This window comes from Chaetodon trifascialis, chromosome 19, assembly GCF_039877785.1.
Source record: "Chaetodon trifascialis isolate fChaTrf1 chromosome 19, fChaTrf1.hap1, whole genome shotgun sequence".
Classification (NCBI taxonomy): Eukaryota; Metazoa; Chordata; class Actinopteri; order Chaetodontiformes; family Chaetodontidae; genus Chaetodon; species Chaetodon trifascialis.
The window spans coordinates 6,548,143-6,570,224 of record NC_092074.1 but is presented as its reverse complement, the minus strand read 5'-3'; the positions used below and the strand labels follow the sequence as shown (position 1 = coordinate 6,570,224).

The following is a 22,082-nucleotide window of genomic DNA, read 5'->3' as shown; positions in this document are numbered from 1 at the left end:
CAATATTGTGAATGGAAACTGCGGGCTGTCTGTCAGTCTGCTGGTGACGTGGTGCGGAGAGGACACATTTTCTTCAGGCTGGACTGACTGCTGTCCCTTTAACTGCCTGCAAAACACTTAATTTAGAGAGGCAAACCTACGCATTGATGGGGTCTGCGTCAAACCTGTGCTGAGCCCTGACAGACGTTGCAGTGGGCCACATTCACACAACCTTCAGACAATGTACGAGAGTCGAGTGTGTGAGTTGGATTAATGCAGATGCCCAAACTTACCAAATTCTGAAATTTAATGCAAGTTTAAGGCACTTTGGCTGCAGCTGACCCATGAAAAAGTTGTGGCTCAGCATAGATTATGTGTGTGCATGTCATCATAGCTGTGTGTGGTCTCAGCAGGCAGAAATATCACTGGCATTATATAAGAATGAAATATTACTGCAGTTCTTATACTTAGATAGCTTTTTTTCATCTGTCAGCGTCAAGGTGTGTCAAGTTTGTCTCGGATTTTCTGCCTCTTGGGCTGTTCTTGGCTGAGAGAAGCTTAATGCTGAGAGCAAACTCCAAAGATAAACAGGCTTTCTGATGACCCTGGGCTCTGCTGTATCCCTGCAAGCTGAGTCACTCAGACCTTTCCCATGCACAGATCCCCACATGAGAATGAAGCATGGATCAGGATACAGTGGGTAAATCCCACAGACAGTTTCTCCAAGTGATTACTTATTTGCACTCGTGTGTTTGTTCTAAAACACCTGTTGGCCTGACCATCATTCATAGCACTATACTGGATGAAAACAGTAATAGTCATTCCTTAAATGCCCACACATAAATCATGAAAACACTGAGTAAAAAGTGATCATTTACAGTATCCGCCTGTGACACACTTGAAGCGGGTTCATTCTAATCTCTTGTTGGGAAATGTCCCATCCTTTTGAAGTGAGGTGCTTATCGCCACTCAAAGAACATCTATTAATGATTAACGGCTTGCAGAGCTTGCAGGGGTAGAGGCAGACAGAGGAGCCCTGTGTTTTTGTGCCACACACCAGCAATGACCAACATAAAATGACACGCTTCTATATTTCAGAACATATTCAAATGGATTTCTTGCTGCAGCGGCGGGGACAAGGAAAGGCACAAAAGGCGCACTGTGCTGAAATGAGCACACACTGAACAGCTCAGCGATGTGTAAGATGTGTCCAATGGAAGTGATTTTGATGGTGACCAAGTGTAATTTGAAGCATACTGCTCTGGCATGGCTGTTTATCAGAAACAGCCACACAACAGTGTCCGTCTTCTACAATGTGGAGCCACTCTGAGATGATTCATTGTCCTGGTGTGGAGATAGATTGTGTGTGAAAGGACGCAAGCAGCAGTGAACAGCGACGTGATAACAATACTGAAGAGGAGAGGACGTGTTTGCTTGCCGGCTTTTCTTTCACAACATTTCTGACTCTCTCCCATGTGTGGCACTGCAGATCCAGGTCATCCTATTAAAGAGAAAATGCACTTTAAAAGAGCATCCACATGCATGATATCAGTTACATTGTGTTTTAATTTAGCTGAGTCCTAAATTGTTAATATGATTATGTTTCTGTCATACCTGATATATTTGATGGATTACTGTCTCTGTGCCACCCCTCTTTGGGACTGATGTGCTTTTTTCTGGGTGGATTAGACAGTTCACCACACTCACACACAGTATATTTATGTGTGTGTACGGTGACCATTTTCAATCAGTTACATTCATTAATGATTGGGAGTCTTTTGTTGAATATAAATAAGTTTAACAGTAGGCCACACTCTTGATGATGTAATGGCAATGAATAATTGGGCGCTCTATGAAACAGCATGGTGATTACTGGGATGTAACAACGTATTTTGGCTGACAACAATAAGAAAAAAAACTAGTCTGCTATATTTCCAGTTCTATAATTAATATAAATATTGCTTATTTGTGAGTTAAGTTGAAGACGTGTATTAGAAAAAAAGACAAATAAATAGCAAAAGACAATAAAACTACAAATAGACCAATATTTCTTTATATAAGGTCATAATAGAATTGCAGTGCAGTTGCATTAAGTTGTTGTACGTTCAATAGAAATTGCAATATGGAAATGAATCAGCCAGTGGCAGCATGTGTGAACTGATGATGTAATCGATCCAGGTCTTGGTTGGGGTTTACTGTCTGAGAAGAGACTTGTGTATTTCATAAAACTGTGACTTCACCCTCCCAAATTCCACACTGTAGATGCAGTTTTTAGGGTGGATGTTCCCTTTAAAGCCTCTGGCTGCTCATAGTGTGACCACAGCGCCCTCTGCTGTCCAAACTGCCTTTATGCAGCTGTGATGCTGGAGTGTTTTCTTTAAGTTTCTGTAGCTCTCAGGTATAAAATGCCACATTGTAAATGGATTTTGATTGTTTTTTAATACTCTTCATTGATCTCTGCCCTTTTACAGACTGCAGAATATGTTTGTTTAGTGAATTTCCTCCGCCTGAGCCTCGGCCTATTAAAAAACGGTACCATTTTTGGATTTTCCATCTTTGACCAGGTTCATTCTAAGGATCCTGCACACTCAAAGTCTCCCCTATGTCGATTAATTAAAAGTTAACGAAAATATTTATTGTTAGTCCCATTTAATCACGTCTGATCCGAGGCTATTTGGTTAAGTCTACGCGGGGATTAAACCCTCTCGTCTCTGCGCTGATTGAGCCGTCATTAGCTGTGTGAAATGCAATTAGACTGGCCTGTACTCCGTCTAGAAGTGGAGGCCATTGAGCAATAATTGTGTTGTCCTTGCACAGGTCTAGCGCTTTCCCCTCTGACAGACTGATCGATGATTATTGGCAGGCAGCTGGACGGACTGATGCGGACTCGGACTGGATCTTTGACGTCTGCAGCCGCAGTGGAAAAGAAAGGCTTGTATGGGCCATTAAAGTGCAAACTAGCAGGGCTCATTTCCCCAAATATTTGATATGAAGATAAAACGAGCAGCAGGCTTGTAGATCAGGAAGTCTGAGACAATAGAGGCATGTGAATAATGAGGAATTTGCGCTGACCACCAACACAAGTTCAATATTGACTTTTTGGAGCAGCAGCGGCTCCGCCTTGTTCCCAGGGAGCCTCCAAATGCTGATATATGTAATGTGTGTAACCCTAACCGCACGGAAAACAAGCAGGCTGCAGCCAAGCCTTCCTCCTGGAGGCCTCTCTGTAATATTTCTCTCATATAAGCATTTCAGCCTTCTACAAACAGCAGTTTTTGCGAGCAAAGGCGATTTCATGTTTCACAAATGGAAGGGAATGACCTATAAATTGGACTGCTTTTGAATGCAAATGTCTGGATGTTAATTAACACCTGTGTTGTTGATTGTGGGAGCTTGTTGGCCTTTGATTGAAAAGAAATGGCACCTCGGAGCATCAGATGTAGCTTTGAACTAGGCAGCTTGTCTTTGATTGGCATGGGAAGGAAGAAAGACTGAGAAATATCACACAAAGGCCATCTTAATTTCCCGAATTAGGGGTTGTAATGTGAGGGCGAGGGGGTACCAAAGGTCTGTGCATTTCAGGCTCTGGACAACAGGCTCTTAGACTTGGCCTTTGGCTGGACAGGACAATGGCTGTGTGCTGAATTTACATGTCTGCACTGCGCTGTTCTGACATCAGGTCACCTGATAGGCGAGTTTGGACCTCACCTGCGGGCTTTGAGGAAGAAGGCTGTGTGTTCTTTACTGTTCATATGCAGGATCTGCTCCTGCACCAGCCAATCAGATCTTATTTGTTTGTTTTTGGAAATAAATGTTGCCCCTTTTTTCTTTTGCTTACTGCATTTGTCATTTGTTAACTGTGTGCAACTGTGGCATTACAAACTGATGGATGTGTGTTGTTCTATTTTGTGCATATTTAGCATGAATTTTATAAGATATATGAAGTTTTGTTCTTTTTTAGGGTTCTGGCCAGGGATAGTGCCTTTGAGGCTCATTTACAGTATTTTCTGTGCTGATCAGTGTTGAATTAATGAGCAACGTCCTCATCAAATAAACTAATAGATTAATAAATAAGTGTGTCATGATTACATTTCTTTTATTCAGTACTCATTTCATAGAATAGAATAAACATCTTGAAATGTCTGTTGTCCTAACTTAGAATAAAAACCTGATATTATCTATGAGAACAGTGGTTATAGTACATTTTGCACAACTGTAAATTGTCATAGCAAATTTCATTCATTCATACAAAAGCCGCGAAACGTGCACACAAACAGCTGCAAACAAAATAGAAAATCTTGCATTTACAAATGATTCATTTAAAACACAAAGACAACAGCATCACAATCATAACAATTAAGCTATCATAACTCTGCAATACTGTCATTAGTCTTAACTCTATACACGCATACATGTCACACACATGCAATTGGATATTTTTTTTAAGCCTTTTTTCCATATTTCTTTCACACTATGAACTTTTTTCCACACTGCACCCTGTGATTGTTCCATACGTGTGGTACCAGCTCTCAGCTCTAATTAATAATTGGTCTTGTTTGTAAGCTGCAGGCACTGGCTGGAGTGAGCGAGCGGGTCTGGCAGTCATCTGTCATTTGCTCTTCCTGTGTGCCCCTTCAGTCTGTCTGACATCTCTAAGCAAACACCAGCCAATACACAACCGCAGGCAGGGCCTTCAGGGCAGCCAGTGAGAGCACCCCTCTTCTAATGTTTGTGTGACAAAAAAGGCAAGGCAAATCCTCGCAATGGAATCAGATAATCACCAACCTGTGAAGAGCCTGCCCCAATCCACATCCACGCCGGCCCCCCGGCCCCTGGATTAACTGTCTGTTTGTCTTATAATTTTAATCTGCTGGAGAGGGCCAAGAATGGGTGACAGGGCTCGGAATAAACATCTAATCCTGTAGTCCCCCTCCTCCCTTGGAGATCTGCACTACTTCCTCCTCAGCCCTGTGTTATACACTTGTACCTAAACGAGCAACGAGCGCCTGCTGGTTTTTAGTCCAGATCTTAGTCCACCTCTTGCTGGACAAAACTGCTCTCCAGCCACCCAGACAGTCTGAAATAAGCCCCCTGTGTGACAGACTGTTGCCAGACTGCCCCGGCCTGACATCGTGCAGTGGAATGTACACGACAGAGTGTGGGGTGTGTGTAGACAAGGGTGCTACTGAGGAGAGGCCACTTCAGGTTCACAGGGTCAAGAGATGTCTGTCTGGGACGCATGTGTAGCAGCAGAGAAAACCCTTCAGACCGGACCGGGGAGACGAGGTTTTAATTCTGGAGTTTAACTGATTAAAAGAGACTTTGTTCAGCTGTGTGAAATAAAGAAAAGAACTCGGATACTTTTGATTTAATGGAAATGGGAGCAAGGACTCCATTGGTAATGAGCACATTAACTGTAACTGTTAATTATACAGATGTGGTTTTTAAACTGCCTTTGTGTTAACAATCAATCCCAAACAAATTCATGTATTTTATGTTTCCCCAAGAATGTTTTTCATTTTAAGATGGAAAAACCACTGAAAGAGCATTTTAACCATCACAATACCGACTTAAGCTTTGTGGTACATTTGGCTTTAGAAAAATCCAGCTGAACAAATGTGTAAATACATAAAAAGGCACAAGGATTTTGAGTGTCTGATTTTCCACAATTTATTTACACCATAAAGAGTAGGTTTTAGAGCCTCGTTCTGCCATCAAATGCAACGCAGGCCACCGGCATCAAGCGTAGTTTTAGTGGAACTATGGTGAAATTACACCTCCACAATGCGGATGGCACTCGAGTCTAATTGTTGCTGTTTGAAGTATGGCCACTTAGATATCCTGTTTAGGATGGGGCTGTATTGTCGCACCTTTGTTCTGATAAGGGTCCCTGCCCCCATTGACAAAGTGCGAACGACTGGGAGGGCCGCAACAATATAAGGGGCCAGAGGAGTGTCAGAGGGACACTCTGCTCTGGGTGACTTGTGCTACTGTGCTGCTGTTTATCACACTGACGTTTTTACTCATGGATTTCCTCCGCGCTTGTGTCCTGTGCACCGCTCTCCTCGCTCTCGCCAAGGCTTTTACGCATCAGGATATGAAGGACGCGCTGCTGCAGAAACTTGGGTTGGATGAGGTTCCTAAGATCCATAAAAGGGATTTGGAGAATCTGGTTATTCCGGCGCACATCAGAAACAAGTACTTGTCCATGCTGAAGATGCACCACAGCAGGAGACGCAGATCTCTGCCCAGCCTGGCGGGCATCCTGAGGGGAATCCCTGGCAACGCAGGTAAGAAGCTACCCCATTTTTAATTTTTGTAATCTGTAGGAATTCATATGAAAATAGCTTTGACACAGATGCCAGATGAAGTAAACCATAATTTCCGTGCGTAATTGTGACACATGTTGAAAAGACTATTTTACGCACCAAATTTCCTTCACCAAACAGTCATTTTAAACCACGTGACAGAAAGAATCGTCTAAAACACCAACAATGCTTTGTGCTTTAGATATTTCCGGGGAGTATGTATATTCTGACACCACTCGGCACCGCATGGTGTTCGACATGGAGGCGAGGATCCCGGATAACAGCGAGGTGACCATGGCGGAGCTGAAGCTCTACCAGCGGGCTTCCTACCACAAACGTTTCGCCGTGGAGAGGAAGAACCACCGGCCCGTCAGCAACGCCCGGGTCAGCATCTACTGGGTGGAGGTGCTGCCAAACGGATCGAACCGGACATCGCTGGTGGATTCACGGTAAGGCATCACTTTCTCATGGTGACGCTGTCGCGCAATTAAGAGGCGACATCACCAAGGCCTCGATAATATTTAAATCGCCTTCTCCAGGAAATGATCAGCTTTTTAATTAATCGATCCTTATCTCGTGCTCACAGGTTGATCCCCATTCACGAGACCGGCTGGAAGAGCTTTGATGTGACCCAGGCGGTGCACTATTGGTCCAAGACCCAGCAGAAGACACCTATGCACCTGGAGGTGTGGATCGAGGGCGAGAGACCTGGCAGCTACGCGGCAGAGATGGCCAAGAGTGTGCGCTTTACCACCCAGGAGCAGACGGACAACACCTTGGGGAAGCCCGAGCTCATCCTCTACACACTCAACCTCGAAGAGTACGGGTAAGGGCGCCAGCTTTTGATATACAGGATATTGAATCAGTGTGACAATTAGCCCGGGTCCTCTTTTTCTTGCCATTCGTTATGGTAGTGTGACACTGGGGCGTCAGGCTAATTATTTTCATTGTTTGGAGAAGTAAAAGTAGTGGCTGGCAGTCCAAGAGCCACATCTAATGAGTTCAGATGTTTCACATGTTAGTGTTTAACAGTTTTGATCTGTTTTGAACAATTCTTTCTTTTATTTAGATTTAATTGTGCTTATTTTTGTAGATTCACCCACTAAAAAACAAGAAATATCATAACTGGATAAATATGACAAGCAGGGGTGTAGCTAAGAGATTCCAGGCCTCTCCGGTCCTCTGTGTCTCAGCAGCCACCTAACTTTCTCCATCCTTTCCTCCTCAGTTCTCGAGGCGACTGCGACGTCAACCAAAACAAAGACACCTGCTGCAGGGAACAGTACTTCATCAACTTCCGCGCTCTCACCTGGACGCAGTACTGGATCATCGAGCCAGCGGGCTACCAGGCCTTCAGGTGCACCGGTGGCTGCAAGCAGCCCAAGCGCAACTACGGCTATGGGGAGAGGCGGTGCACGGTGTCTGAGAGCGCCCCGTTACCCATCATGTACCTGGTGAAGAAGGGGGACTACACTGAGATAGAAGTGGCTGAATTCCCCAATATGATTGTGGAGAGGTGTGCCTGCACGATGGACAACGTCTCCATAGTTTGAAGTCAGGGACCACAGCTGTAGTAATCCTGTTCTCACAGACTGCTGGGAAGTATCGCAGGACTATTATAGTGTTTTTCCATTTGGGTGTTGATGTATTTAATGGTTTGAAACAACACGTTGAGTACTTTCTATTTAAAAGGACATTTATGGGGAGTTCCACACACGACAGGCAGTCCTGCTGCCATTGAGCTCCCTCTCCTCCCACAAGCACTTTTATGTATTTTGTAAATTCTGATTTTTTATTTGAATTTGTGTGAGTTGTGTTGAATCTGCAGCCATCGTTCAAATTCTGTCTGATGTGTTATATTTTCAAGCTGTACATAATATGGATGAGTTTATGTTTGGAAAATAAAATATTTTGTTTCACTTAAGAGTTTGCGCTCTTCCTCCTCCCTGCTGTCGAGCGTGGCTGTCTGGCCCCTTTCACATTTATGATGCCATTCACATGCAGCCGCCTCCTCCCCTTTTGCCTCTTTATTTACACTTATAGGAAATTGTAGAGCAGAGCAAATAATTTGCCTAATGACTTATAACATTTGTTATACTGAGGGGACCCTGTTGTTGACAATGACGGTCCAACCTACTTGTAATGCTTTATTGACAGTGGGAAGGAGCTACACGGCCACATGCAGACAAACATGAAGTCAATTCACGTTAAGCCAGAATGGGCTTCTCGTGTGTTTACATCAGACTTAGACCGGGCCAAACGTTGGTAATCAGAGCCAATACCTAATGCACTGTTTGCTGTCTGAGTGGGGGGCCTTGTCATTCACTAATATGCTGCTGATGGAGGTAAACATGCTGCCCTGCCAAAGACAAGCAGCTGTCTGTCTGGGAGGGAAGTGGATTCCCAAAATGCACCTCCAGCAGCACCAGGAGTCATGGGGACAGAGGAAACACAGGCAGTGCTGGAGAGAATGAATGTCACACATACTCTGCTACTCAAAGAGTACCCAGCCCCCTGAAAGTTTTCATGTGCTACTTTTTCTCTAATGTTAAAGTAGACTTAATGTGGCTTTTTTGACGCCGATCAACAGAAAAGACGTTTAAGATCAACATGACTCACCATCTCTAAAATGACACTTAAACCATTAACGGTGCAGCTAACTGGCCTCAGAAGTCACATCATTAGTTAAATGGAAATAGCTTGCATGTAGTCAAGAGGTTTCAGTTAAATATAATATAAATACACCTGTATCTGTAGCAGAGGTGGGGTGTGTGGACAGGCAAGCCAGGCAGTTGCTTGGAGCCCCCGGCCACTAGGGGGCCCCGGCCTATTATTTACAACAACGATTATTGATAGGCCTGGGCTTTCAGGGACCTCTGTTGGTCCCTCACTTTGTTGGACCTCACTTTGAGAATCGCTAATCTATTTTTTCAGTATTCATCTCAAATGTCCCGAAAATTGTGCATTTATTTGAGCAAAAACCAAATTTTTGCAGCGTGCACGGGTGGGTTGGGGGCCCCAGCGATTTCTTGCTTGGAGCCCCAAGAGACCTGAGCAACGCCACTGATCTGTAGTGTAAATACACAAGCATCTGCAGTATAAATATACCTGTATCAGCAGTATTAATACACCTGTATCTGCAGTATGAATGCACAAGCATCTGTAGTATTAATACAACTGTATCTCCAGTATAAATACACTGTTATCTGTAGTAGACATACACCTCTATCTGTAGTAGAACTACAGCAGCATCTGTAGAAGAAATACAGCAACAACTGCTGCTAATGGACGGACCAGCTTTGGGTAAGTTAGTATTGAGGCCTAACATGAAGACAAAGGGAGACTCAACAACTGAGCAAAAAGACGATGAAGGAGCAGGAGATGGATGCAGGTTGGAGGCTGAGTTTGGAGACTGCAGACAGCAGCTCTTAGACGGGAGTCTGCAGTGTGCTAGAAGCTCTGCGACACTGCACTGAGACACATTGTTGCTTTGAGATAGACGCTAACATCAGCATGCGAACACCATCACAATATAAAGCTAGCATGTGACTGTGTAGCAGGTGGAATGCTCACTGGTGTGTTAGCATGCTAACATTGTCTCTGCGAAACACAAAGCTAGGTTGAGGCTGCATGTATTTATGGTGGTATTAGGTCATTATCAAAGGTCAGGGGAATAAAGTTATTAACATTCTTCCTCTGGACATTAAACCTAGCCTGCTTCGATGTCATCAGGCAATAAAAATGGAAAATTTTTCGATGCACGGTAACAAACCACAAAGTCACTATCCACCAGCTTCTTTAACTTTAATAGAGTTGAGACAAATTATAAAACAAAATACAATCCCAAACTTTTAAACACAAATATCAAAAACTGTCAGATAGAAAAGACAAGTCTCAGTGTCTCAAAGCGTTTGCATTGTTGGTTTAATCATAAAAGACCTGATATACAACCTGCAACATAAAGCGATAAAAATATAGTGTCTGTTGTGTCACAGATGATACTGTTAACTCAAAGCTCGCATTCTGCTAGATTTATGTATCGAGTACAATAAAACAGGAGGGCACAACCTCGCCAGACATTTAAATATAGTCAATTCATCACACAGCAGTACTCTGGCAAACTAACACTTTCTTAATCACAACACAGTTATTACTCCAAGTCACTTGTCTCATGAACATTCGTGCATGGATGAAATAGTGGTGAAGTATTTACATGGTTATTAAATATCAACACGGGCAGGTAGAAAACCAAAGCAAAGGACACACACGAGTGGATTCTGTCTGATCTACTGGACTGGTTTATTTTCCAGCTCTGATGATCTTCTGCGGTCAAAACTCAAGCTGGGTGTCCTCTGCCAGCACAATGCGGTGGGACGCATTATGAGCAGTTGGATGCGGAGCTGCCATTATTGCCGGGCCACACAGTCACCAACGTCAACTCTGGAGTGCCTCCAAATGCAACAGTGTCTTAAAGCGGACAAAAAGTTACTCTCTGCTGCCTTTTCCAGCCGCCTGAGAAGGTCTTCATGGATTGTTGGTGTGTTGGATGTGTTGCGACACTGTGTAGCCCTTTAGGTTTGCTGGTGAAAATGAGAAACACTGCCTGCTTTCAATCATGTTTGTGCTGACTAGCATCATCAGAAAATTTGTTCAAAATTGAAAGTGTGTCAACTAAAAACAAAAATAAATAAAATGCTATTTATGGTCATGTTTTTGAATCTGACTGATCAGTGCTGTTTTTTCAGAAGTCTACTGCACTAAAGGAACCGTTGAAAAAGAATCTAGGAACTGCACTTCCTCCTGAGAATCAAGCATAGTCAGTGCTCTAATTTGAAAAATAAATTAAAAGACTTGTTTCAAAAACAAATTAAAAAGAAGGCATAATGTAGTACTAAAAATGGCTTATTCATATCCTGAAAATGGCTTGGCCAAAATACTTTCTCAAAGCAATATACATTAGAATAGCTTAAGGGTCAGAGACAGGACACTGGAGGGGGGATCTTCACTAACGAGGCGTCAACTGGGGCTTGTAGCGGGCTCGTCACTGTTTGAAGTAGCAAACTAGGACATCGCCCATTCAAAGGTCTTTTACACACCTTTGAGCTGAATCAAAAGTCATAAGCCAGGAAGAATGTAAAAAAGCCAACAAGTTGTTTATTGTAGGTCTATGGTTTAGGTTACAGGTTTGATACTGGGAACAAAAGACAAAAGCTTTGCTGTAATTCATTTGTTGCTTCAGTTTAACTGTTTGACAGTGGACTATATCGACATGTACAGTCTAACAATATGATCACCTACCATGCTTCTTCCTAATAAGCCACGGTTCCTTTCAATCATTACCGTTTCTTAAACTCTGCATACAAACTACGGCAAAAAAGGGAAAAAAAATGTACAATTTGTAATAAAAAAAAGCAAAACAAAAAAAAAAAATCACAGCACAGATAAAATGCACAACCCTGGGGGAGGGGAGAGAAAAAAAAAAACTTCTCAACATCTGCTGGGCTGGCAAAATATTTCTGGTTCCTGATATTACAAACATGAGAGTTTTAAAAGCACATTATTTAAAAGTGGTGAAAAATAAAGAATGAAATATACAACAAAAGAAAAACAGATGACTGAATGAGACTGAACCCACGCTGTACATGTGTATATAGATATAGAAAGCTTCAATCACACTCAGGTTGCCTGGTCTCCCCTCTGATGTGGAATGTTGTTGCTCCGTAACACTTTAGTCTTCAGTTGATGGGTTTTAGATTATTAAAAGTGGGTTCAAGGAAAATAAAATCGAAAAGCGGGGTGGAGGGATGTTCCGTGGCTAGTGGTGGGCCTCTGCCACCAGTCCGTTAGAACAAATGTCTTAGTAATATCCAGGCTGATACTGCTGGCTCCACGGCTTCTGGTTCCAGAACTGCACAGGACACAGAGATCAGCAATGCATTCAATGTTCTGCTGCTTTTGACTGGTCATTGTTTGATAATACAGTAACAGGAGGCTCTTTAAAGGCTGATGTGTCCATTCAAGAATGCTTGAATGTCTGAGATAAAGAATGAAAGCACTTGTGTATACAAGCCTCTTTACTTTGGTACGGTTGAGACAAAACACTAGAAAGTGGGGAAAATATTCATATTGACGCGGAAGTTGATGAAGTACTGTTCCCTGCAGCAGGTGTCTATACATACTATAGATTTATTCACATGCACACGCCAAACTCACGTCAAACTTGGCCGTTAAACTTAATGTGCATCGTCTTAAACATTGACTGTGTGTGTGTGAAGTCTGCTGTAGTGAGCACATTAACCATGTCTCAGCTGCAGAAATACTCACCCCTTGCTGCCAGCTCTGGTTGAAGGCTTGGGCCTTGTCCATGCCGTTCCTGTTGCCAAAGTTACCGCTGTTCCTGTTGTTGCCATAGTTGCCGTTCTTGTTGCCAAAGTTGCCGCGGTTACCGCCTCTCTGGTGAAACTGTAGTGGGAGAGGTTCAGGGAAATGGTGAGCACGCAGGAGCTCACAAACTAGAATATGCATCAGCATAATGTGACCAAAAAACTTAAAGAATCTGGGTCAATGCTAGAACATTAAGAGTGCTTTGAGTGCAGACACTTTGGAAACCTCTGCAAACTTGAGATCAAACCCACCTGGCCGGGGTGTCCCCTGTTTCCACCGCGGTTCATGTTGCCTCCACCTCCTCTGTTCATGTTGCCTCTGTGCATTGGGCCGCCTCTGTTCATGGGTCCCCCTCTGGGTCCCATGTTACCCCTCATTGGACCACCCCTGGGGGATCCTCCCAGGCTGGGAATGTGGCCACCGCCCCGGTTGAAGTTTCCGCGGTTATGGAACCCTCCTCTGAAGCCCAGAGGAGGCAGGAAGCCGCGAGGTGGACGGTTGAAGCCGCCACGAGGGCCAGGAGCTGCAGAAAGATCAGAAACAGGACAAGTGAGAATGAACGTGCTTTCTAAACAATGGGAACAGCTTCTACTAAAATGGCATTAATTACTCTTCAAACGTCAATCGCACCTCCTCTGAAGTTGCCTCTGTTTTGGAAGCCTCCACGGCCGCCGCCTCTCTGTCCGGGTCCACCGCCGCGGCCAAACTGGTTCTTGCCTCCCCGGCCACCACGCAGGCCGCCGCCTCTTTTGGGCGTTGTGCTTCCCTGGTTGGGTTTCTTCTCGGCTGGCAGAGCAGTCTTGCTTTCCTCTTTGTACTGTTCCAGCAGCTTGCCGGCGTCCTCCTTCTGCAGCTCGGCATAGATGACCTCATCAAAGCTCTCTCCCTCCTCGGGCAGAGAGTAGAAACCTGTAATGGAAAGGAGGCGGAGGACGTGGTCAGGGGTGCAAAAACTACTTAGTTTTCAACTACTTAGTCCTAACCCAAGCATCTTTTCTTACCTTTCATTTTGAGGACAGCGTGCTCGGGCACTTCTTTGCCATCACTCTCAACCTTCTGTTGGACCCTCTGCTTGTACTCATCATCAGAGGGGCAGACCACCACGGCTTTGCGCTGGAAGCCCGCAAACAAGCACATCTTCCTCTTCTGGCCTGGAGCAGACAGGTTAGTCTGGGAGGGAGGAGAGAGTGATTTCTAAGGTCTCATTTTAAAGTCACACCTGGCAAACACTGTGCTCAGATTCAGAACCAGCTGCTTACATGATCCAGGATGTAGTTCCTCTTCTTGCGGGCGGCAATCTCAATGAACTTTCCCAAGAACAGTGGTGCTCGCTGGGAAATGGCAGTCAGTTTTGTGATGTCCTTTGACTGGCGTTTCAGGCTATTGATCTGCATTAAATGATAGGATCAAATCTACATTAGGAACAGAGACTTACAGCATGTGCACATGTTACAGAGTTACTAAAAACAACAGGAACCCACACAGCTGTATCAGTACTGACCATCATCTTGTCCACAATAGTGTCACTGCCCAGGATGTAGTATTTCCCAGGGTTCTCCTGGACATGGTTCTTCACCCATGTAGTCTTCCCTGAGCCTGGCAGGCCAACCATTACTATGATCTACATAACATGAAGCCAAAGAAAGAATTATGGTCAAAGTCCCCTCAAAAATTGACTCTAAACCCTGAAACACACCTGAATATTGTAGTTCTGAACACCAATAAAGAAATTATACATTTAGCACACGAGTAATCAAAACAATGTCCACACATTACTGTGCTTACCTCGCAGTCAGCCTTGGTCTGTGGCCCCTTGAGCCCGCGGACTCGCTCGTCCACAGGGATCTGCTGCAGGAAGGTGTAGCCCTGGGGCTGGGGGAAGTACGGAGTCTCCATCTGGCCGAAGTTGAACTCCACTGCGCAATTGTGGCAGATGATGTGGGGGAAGAGGGCCTGGCCGTTCAGGGTGTCCTTGCTGACCTGGAAAGCGACGGCTGGCTCCCCGCCATTCTTGGAGAAGGACAACACCAACTCCTCACCCTCAAAGTCCTTGGCAAAGAAAGCAAAACGCAAAGTTCTTTCGTGTGCGATAAAGACAGTTATGAAATGAGAAATGGTGCCGCTCATTCAGGCAAATTACACTGATTTTCATTGACTTCAATGAGCTGATAAAATATAAGCAGCATTCATGTCTTACAATAAGGCAGCAGACGACATCGTTCTCCTCAAAGGTTTCTCCAAAGTCCTCCGTCACGCAGTTGCTGGTCTTCTTGCCTTTCCCAGAGTATGCATAAGAATGCTCCTCCTCACCTACACATTAATGGGACAACGCATTATTTGACGAAAACATTTTGTGACAGCGAGCAGGTGGAATACTGCTGAACTAACACACCATGTCTCACTCACTGGGACTCTGTAATGGTGTGTGAATCATCCGCTGGCAATACGCCAGCCACCATTACTATGATGCAGCCGGAGATGGAGCCATTTTACATTAACATGTCATACTGAATATGAACCAGGAGAGGGACCTCTTGAGACCAACTGCCTTTCACAGAGGATCACAGCAGCCTCCGCTCTTGCTGTCATCTTATTTGGCAGATGCCCAGTACAGTTTGTTTACTCTCAAATTTTAAAACAAGGTTCACTTTTTCCCAAATTCTACACATTATTGTGATCCCATGCATTGGTTTGGTCAGTGCTTTGTGTATTAGAGAAGCAATGATTTCCCATTTTTTAGTCATCACAGACACAAAAGGAACAAACTAAAATTATCTTTAACAGTTCTCTGTACACAGCATGTGTCATGTGACCAAGCAGAAACTACTCTGGCAGCGAGTGAACAAACATCGCCAAGGGCAAATGGAAAGTTACAGCTGGACTCGACACTTCATTCATTCCACTGACACTGAATGCCTGAACGACACAGCCAACAGTCCCACACACAGAAGACTGGAGTTAAAGCATATGTAAAGACACTGACCGAGGAGCAGGGTGCCAGTAGCCAGGGACCAGCCGACCTGCACATCATGAATGTCCATGTTCTTGCTGGAAATGTGCTTCACAGGAATTTTCTCTGTAATCTGTTGGCATGAAACAAAAACAGACAAAATGCATCAAGATTCACTTCCACTAGTCCAGTGCATGTCTGAATTTTACACCTACTTTGTCAATACTGTGTAAACTTATACATAAGCCAGTACCTTCATCTCAAAGCAGGCTTTGCCTTTGTTCACACCGTAGGTACCCTTGCCTCCGGACCACAGGTAAGCAAAACTCTCCATTGTGAGAGATGAGGCACTGTAACGGTCCCGTGACACCTTAAAGTGCAGGTCGCAGTTGTCTGGAGCACAAAAAAAGCACACTCATCAATATCTGCATCCATGCAAAAAGGTCTCAGATAAACAAAGTGTGGTTAATGATCTAGTTTGTGGTTATGCAAGTCTTCTTGACAGGTCTTCTGTGCAATTCCAACTTTGGATCTTTGAATACCATTAACTGCAGCTATCTGTCACATTAAAATCACTTACAGGCATCCAAGCAGACTTTTGTGTCATCAAACTCCTCATCTTCTTCCTCCAGGGGTGGCACAGGAGACTTAAATGAGGCCCTGAAAAGAGATACCATGCAGTCAATTAGAGGTTTCGCATGTCAGTGCAACTGCATGGAACAAATAGATGTCTTGGGTACCAGTTGCTGAAAAATATTTGGGGAGAGAAGTGGAAAGACAGACTAGGGGAAACGATACAAAATAGAGGCAGTAAATTGGGCAGGCGAGCCTCCAAACTTTTTGGATAGTCTGTAATGTGGACCTTGGCAGACAACACTTACCTTGCAGTATCCAGCGAAATCTAAAACGTGAGAGATACACAGAAAGAAAGCACCTCTGCTAGCCTTAACATGCAGGGCTATCCATTGGTGAAAGTGATAACCCAAAGCAGACCTCTCCCCTTTGAGATCAGTGTGTTTATGATCTCCAGGGTTGCTGTGGGGTCAGTCAAAGCAATGGCGGGTACAGTTATATTTAACTTCCCATGTGTGGAATTATAAATGAAAAGGTCATGGCTAGCCCACTGTCCTGTGTAAAATATCTAGTACAAGCTGTCACCATGCTTAGCTGCTTGAAAGGAGTAATTACAGAACACTGAGCTACAGCAACTTACCAACTCTGTAGCTTGAGATCAGGTATCTAATTCTTTTACTGGTAAGTTTAAGAAACTACTCAAATTGTTATAAGGAAGGTAAACATCTTGACAATGCTTAAGCATTGTTTCAACTGAAGCAATGATCTGAGACCAGTGGAGTCATTTTTGGGGGTTCAACATCCCATTCTCATCACCTGCAGCAGTCTTAACATCTCCAAAGACATCCATCATCGTATTTGTCCTCAAACAGCCTTGAGTATTGTACAAGTGGTTGCTGAGGGGAGACTTAAGGTGGCTCTGGAGAACAGGCTATCTGAGTTGGAGCATATTGTTGATGCGGTCAACCTGTGGGCCACACACTGGCTGCTGGTCTAAAGGCTTGCGGCTGCCCAGGGGCCACTGTTTTCACATAGGGTAGATTAAAGCCCTATCAATATTAGAGTAATGGGAAACAGAGGAAAACCTGGACTTTCAATTGGGAATGAATGCTTGATTGTAAAAAGAAAAAAAAACTTGACTGTCCAATTAGAGGGCGGATAAAAGCACCTGAAGAGGCAGCGATACTATCTTGTTCCAACAATTTTGGTGCCCTGAACATTCATGAAGAGTCCAAGAAGTTTCCCAAAAGTACAAAAAAAATATCAAAAAATCAAAATGGCTGAATCAGAACGCGATCCATTTTCTGCCAGCTGATCCTTACAGTGTGTCAACAGCGCAATGAAAACAAAACACTGACCAAGAAGTAGGTACATGTATGCACACTCACAAACACCCACACACACCATGCATGATGTCGCCTGTACAGGGGTAGAAAAGAGCCTGGCAAACGCACACATCAACACTCTCACACCATGGTAACACACACACACAAGACATGATACATGAGACAGAAATAGCATTTTGACATCATACAACCAAACAAAATGGAAAAAAAAGGAAAAAGGGAAAAAAAGGAAAGAAAAAAAAAGACCATTGCGAGGCAAAACGATGGACGGTCAATAGCGAGCTCCTCCGTGGACGGTCCAAATACCTTGGGATTTTTGCTACATCCTTGTGTGCTACACTGCAGCAGTGGACCCTTCCTCCCATGCCTCTCAGCTATTCCTCCCACCCTCCCTTCTTTCAAAAGTGCACATCTGCTACTTTCCTCTGGGTTTGTTCTCTTTGAGCAGCCTTGTTTCACGTTGAGGACACAATGGGCTTTCCAAAACAATAAGTGGCACGAGGAACAGATGTGAAAATTCATAGAGACTTGATAGTTGCACTTCTGCTACAGAATGCAGTTCATTAAAGACACATATATGAGTGGGCACTGTAAAAGGTAAATGGTAAGGCTCTTAAAGTAGTCAGGGATGACCCTCAAAACATGTGTGTGAAAGTAAGGTTGTTAATAAATAGTATAATACTTGAAAATGAGGGTTTTCTCTTGCTAGTAATATGTGCATTGGCACTTAAAGCCAATACAGTTTAACAAAGCTATGGATGGCGCTTCAGGGATGCTGAAGGCCATTTTTGCTCTGTCCCATCCTTACCAGCTGTATTTGTTCTCTTCAATAAATTCAAAGTAGCCCCTTCCATGTTCCTCCCGGCGTCTCTTAACACCCTTCTTATTCTTCTGATCAGCATTCGTGTCTTTGTCCGCATCCCCTTTGAAAATAGAACAAAGATATAGAATGAGGTGCTCCTTTTTATGTGAGAGAGAGGTCGGACTGGCAGTGGGGTTCTGGCCCACAAAGCCCGTTCATTAGTTACATTGTGTCGACCATAATCATCAATATTAAGGTAACTTAGAGGTGACACCTCATGATTACATTTAAACAACACAATCATACTTTATAAATTGTAACAGCTCTAATGACCAGTTAGTAATTACAAAGTGAGCTGGTCCAAATGAACATTGTGAACAGTGTTTGCTGGGGCTGGAAAAACAAGTCTCTGCAAAGTAAAAGGGACAAACCCCTGCAAAAAAGGGCTCAGACTTTACTGCTTAATAAGAATCAGATATAAGTCTTTAAGAGGATAAACCTACTGTGCTCTGGGACAAATGCATCATGCAAGGAAATAGGGAAACCTACATAGACCTGGATCCCACCGCCCCCATATCTTACACAGAATTACCTTGGTGCTATTCATTTTAATCCTACATTTTCTATTTTCTATGTTGATTCCAACAAGATGACACTTTCTGTTCAAACCACGTACAAACTAACCACGTGCTAGCCAAGCAGTTCAGCGCCTGCCCCATGTTCTGCACAGCTTTGGGTAAGCTAGCTCAGTGTTCCCAGTCCTTACAAAATCAAATACATTTAATCACAGTCATCCTATTATGTAGACACTTAGTCTTGCCATTGCCCGGGAATTTGAAATTTAAGTTGAATTTGTCTTGTTTTTGGACCGCCCCCCCCCCCCCCCCCCCCCATTTGTCCCATCTACGTTTAGAGTATTTAACAGAAGAAACGCGTAGGAGGGATACCTTGTTATCACTAGAACAGTCAAGCCTGTTCAACATTTCCATCATGTTGCTTTCACGTTGTGTCAGTTTTTAAATGTTGGTTATAAAGTGTCTGAATAAGCGCAGCGCCACCCTGCCACCCCATTGGTAGTGAAACGTCAATATAGGAACAACTGAACTAGCTAACCGGCTGTTCAGATAGTTAGCACTGCACCACAGACACAAAGAAAATGACGTTAGCTAGCAAGCTAACAAGCTAACCAAGCAAAACGAAAAACCAGACTAAGCTAAATTAATAGCTTACTTCTCACTTATTTAACCTGTACATTGTAGCGAACGACATTCAATTACCGAACAATAATGCTAAAGTAACGGTTGTTGGCTGGACTATCGATACTTGACGTTGCAAAATGACGCGCTAGGCAAGGTAGTGACCGATGCTAACGGCAAATTAGCTGACCGGCTAACTGTTTCGGTTTGTGGCTAACGGTTGCTACTCTTGTGAGGTTACGCTACCTAGCTCAACATGGATGCTCTTTTGTATGGTTACGCATTCAAATTTGGTCATTCCCAGCCGGCTCCCTCCCGCGGTAGCATTAACGCTAACGTTATGGCAAAAACCGACACCCAGCCACAGTCCATCCAGCCAGTCACATTTTCATAACCAATCCAGTCGACTCACCCTCAGTAGCCTGGTCCCCGGGCTCACCATCCTCTGTATCTATTTTCTCCATGTCGTCCACATCTCCCTTGAGCATTGGATCCATCTCGTCGTCTTCGTCCCCGTCCCCGTCCTCTTCCCCCTCACCCATCTCTTCGTCCTCGGCAACGCCATCACCGTCGCCACCATTTTCCGGCTCTTCTTCCTCCTCCTCGTTGGCCTCCATGCTTTCTTCTATCGGGCCATCGCCCTCTTCTTCCTCTCCCATACCTTCCTGATCGGCGGCCTGGCTGAAACCCTCGTGCGCCGCAGCCTCCTGGTCCAGCGGGGAGTCTCCGACTAGGGCCTCCTCATCCAGCGCGGCCTGCAGCCGGTCCATCAGCTCGGCCTTCAGCCCCTTGTCCGAAAGATTACGCTTTTTCAGCTCGTCCTTCAGCTCGTTCACTTTCAGCTTTTTAACGTTAATGGAGCTCATTGTGAATGTTTGACTGCAAAATGTAGTAAGTAAAATTCACAGATACCACGACAAATAAATAACTGGGCGCCCTTTGTTAACGGATGTAGCTCAAATCTGCGCCAAATGGCACCCGCGCTGTCCGACCAATCTTTCACCGGCAAAAGAGCTGAGCGAGCCTGCGGTGTGGGGGAGGAGGATGACGTCGCCTACCGTAATTACCCAGAGAGCAACGCAGCTTGGCTACATAACCCGCCAGCCATCTGTCACTGCCGTAATTATAAAACCAGTCTCACAGAAAGCGCCGTTGAGGAAAAAGTGGGACAGAATGTGGAGGAAGAAAATCCACACATATTACACCCACGATATTATTCATCTTTATTGACTAAATACATATATGTTTGGAAATAAACAAGCGTATTACAGAATGCATTTAAGAGAGGAATGTTTGTAGCAAGACTATAGGATGATCTAAAATACCGTAATGTACAATATTTTTTATCCTAATTAATGTAGGAGTACTGGTTCTTGCACGAAGTAGGCTGCTAATGTATATTTAGTAAACATTTTGCAACATAGTTTCTTCCAAGGGGAAATAGAAATATGAATGATTAAAGGAAAATTAAAATCAGGGGGTGAATTTCATATAAATTCATTTAATATTCCAGACAGCTGGCTATTGTAACAATAAATCTACTGGAGGGTTTTAGGACAGCAACCATCCAACATTAAGCCAATCAAGTAAAAGAGGGTCACATGAATGACTGTGTAACTTTTGGTTCCTTTTTCTGAATGCATCATTTTATTTCATCTTCTCATGCTGATAACAGAGGGAACATCAGATTCATCAATCAAGAGCATCAAAAGCAGTCACTTTCAGGCATTTGCCAATTGATGTGGAACATGTTTATGCTTAAGCACAAAAAGCGTCACACTCTTCATGACAATATGAACCACATTTGATGTTTTGTTAACCTTTTGTAATTTCTTTTTAAAATTTAAAAACAATTAAAGGGTCCAGTGTGTAGAATTTAGTGGCATCTGGCAGCGAGGTGGCAGATTGCAACCAATTAAAAACTCCTCGCCTCATTCCTCCCCTTCCAAATGTGTAGGAGAATTTATGATGGCCGCTACAAACCCATGACATTTAGTTTGCTGAGGCCTACCACTCATCTTGTGAAAACAGTGAAATGCATTGTGTTGCTCTGGAGCAGTGTGGGAGGAACAAACCCTGATGATGTCATCACACACAGAAATGGAGGGTCCTGCTTTTATTGAGCTTGACCCATACTGGGGACTGAAAATCAGGTTATCTCTGCCTCTGCTGCATCCATTCTGACCATCCTGTTTTTAATCTGTCTCTTGTGAGTCCCCCAACATTCTGAAAGTGCAGTTCTAATTTGCAGTAGAAACCCTTTAAACTAATTTTCATACAGTCTCTGCCCAATTCTAGAACTGCATGCACATTTACTGCATGTCTGATATTCTCTTGTTCCCCATGGTTCAAAGCTGTTTTTTTATTCAATATACCTTTATTTGTCCTGCAAGAGGAAATTGCAAACAAAAAAAAGCTTACACTAGTTATATTTCAGTTTTCTTCTTTTACTTAAATACTATTACTAAAAAGGCAACATCTAGTGCTACTTGACAATAAGATCTTCAGAAGGCACACTACTGCAGATATGATATCATAATGTTA

At 43.9% G+C, this 22,082-nt stretch overlaps 2 protein-coding genes across 2 annotated transcripts; one reads left to right on the top strand and one right to left on the bottom strand.

The window, feature by feature from the left end:
- The first annotated feature begins 6,004 nt into the window (after nt 1-6,004).
- Nucleotides 6,005-7,840, top strand: lft1 (lefty1). Its single transcript, XM_070987925.1, has 4 exons — nt 6,005-6,269; nt 6,490-6,736; nt 6,874-7,113; nt 7,516-7,840. Exons 1-4 carry the CDS (start codon nt 6,005-6,007, stop codon nt 7,838-7,840), a joined length of 1,077 nt encoding a protein of 358 aa, XP_070844026.1.
- Nucleotides 7,841-10,076: 2,236 nt separating this feature from the next.
- hnrnpub (heterogeneous nuclear ribonucleoprotein Ub) lies at nt 10,077-20,564 on the bottom strand. The gene is made up of 14 exons (XM_070986783.1): nt 19,951-20,564; nt 18,349-18,463; nt 16,202-16,281; nt 15,875-16,014; nt 15,655-15,754; nt 14,869-14,981; nt 14,457-14,720; nt 14,173-14,292; nt 13,931-14,059; nt 13,673-13,841; nt 13,302-13,580; nt 12,923-13,194; nt 12,612-12,749; nt 10,077-12,195 (listed from the first exon to the last, which is right to left on the bottom strand). The coding sequence occupies exons 1-14, from the start codon at nt 20,402-20,404 to the stop codon at nt 12,145-12,147; spliced, it is 2,424 nt and encodes an 807-aa protein (XP_070842884.1). The 5' UTR covers nt 20,405-20,564; the 3' UTR covers nt 10,077-12,144.
- Nucleotides 20,565-22,082: the final 1,518 nt, after the last annotated feature.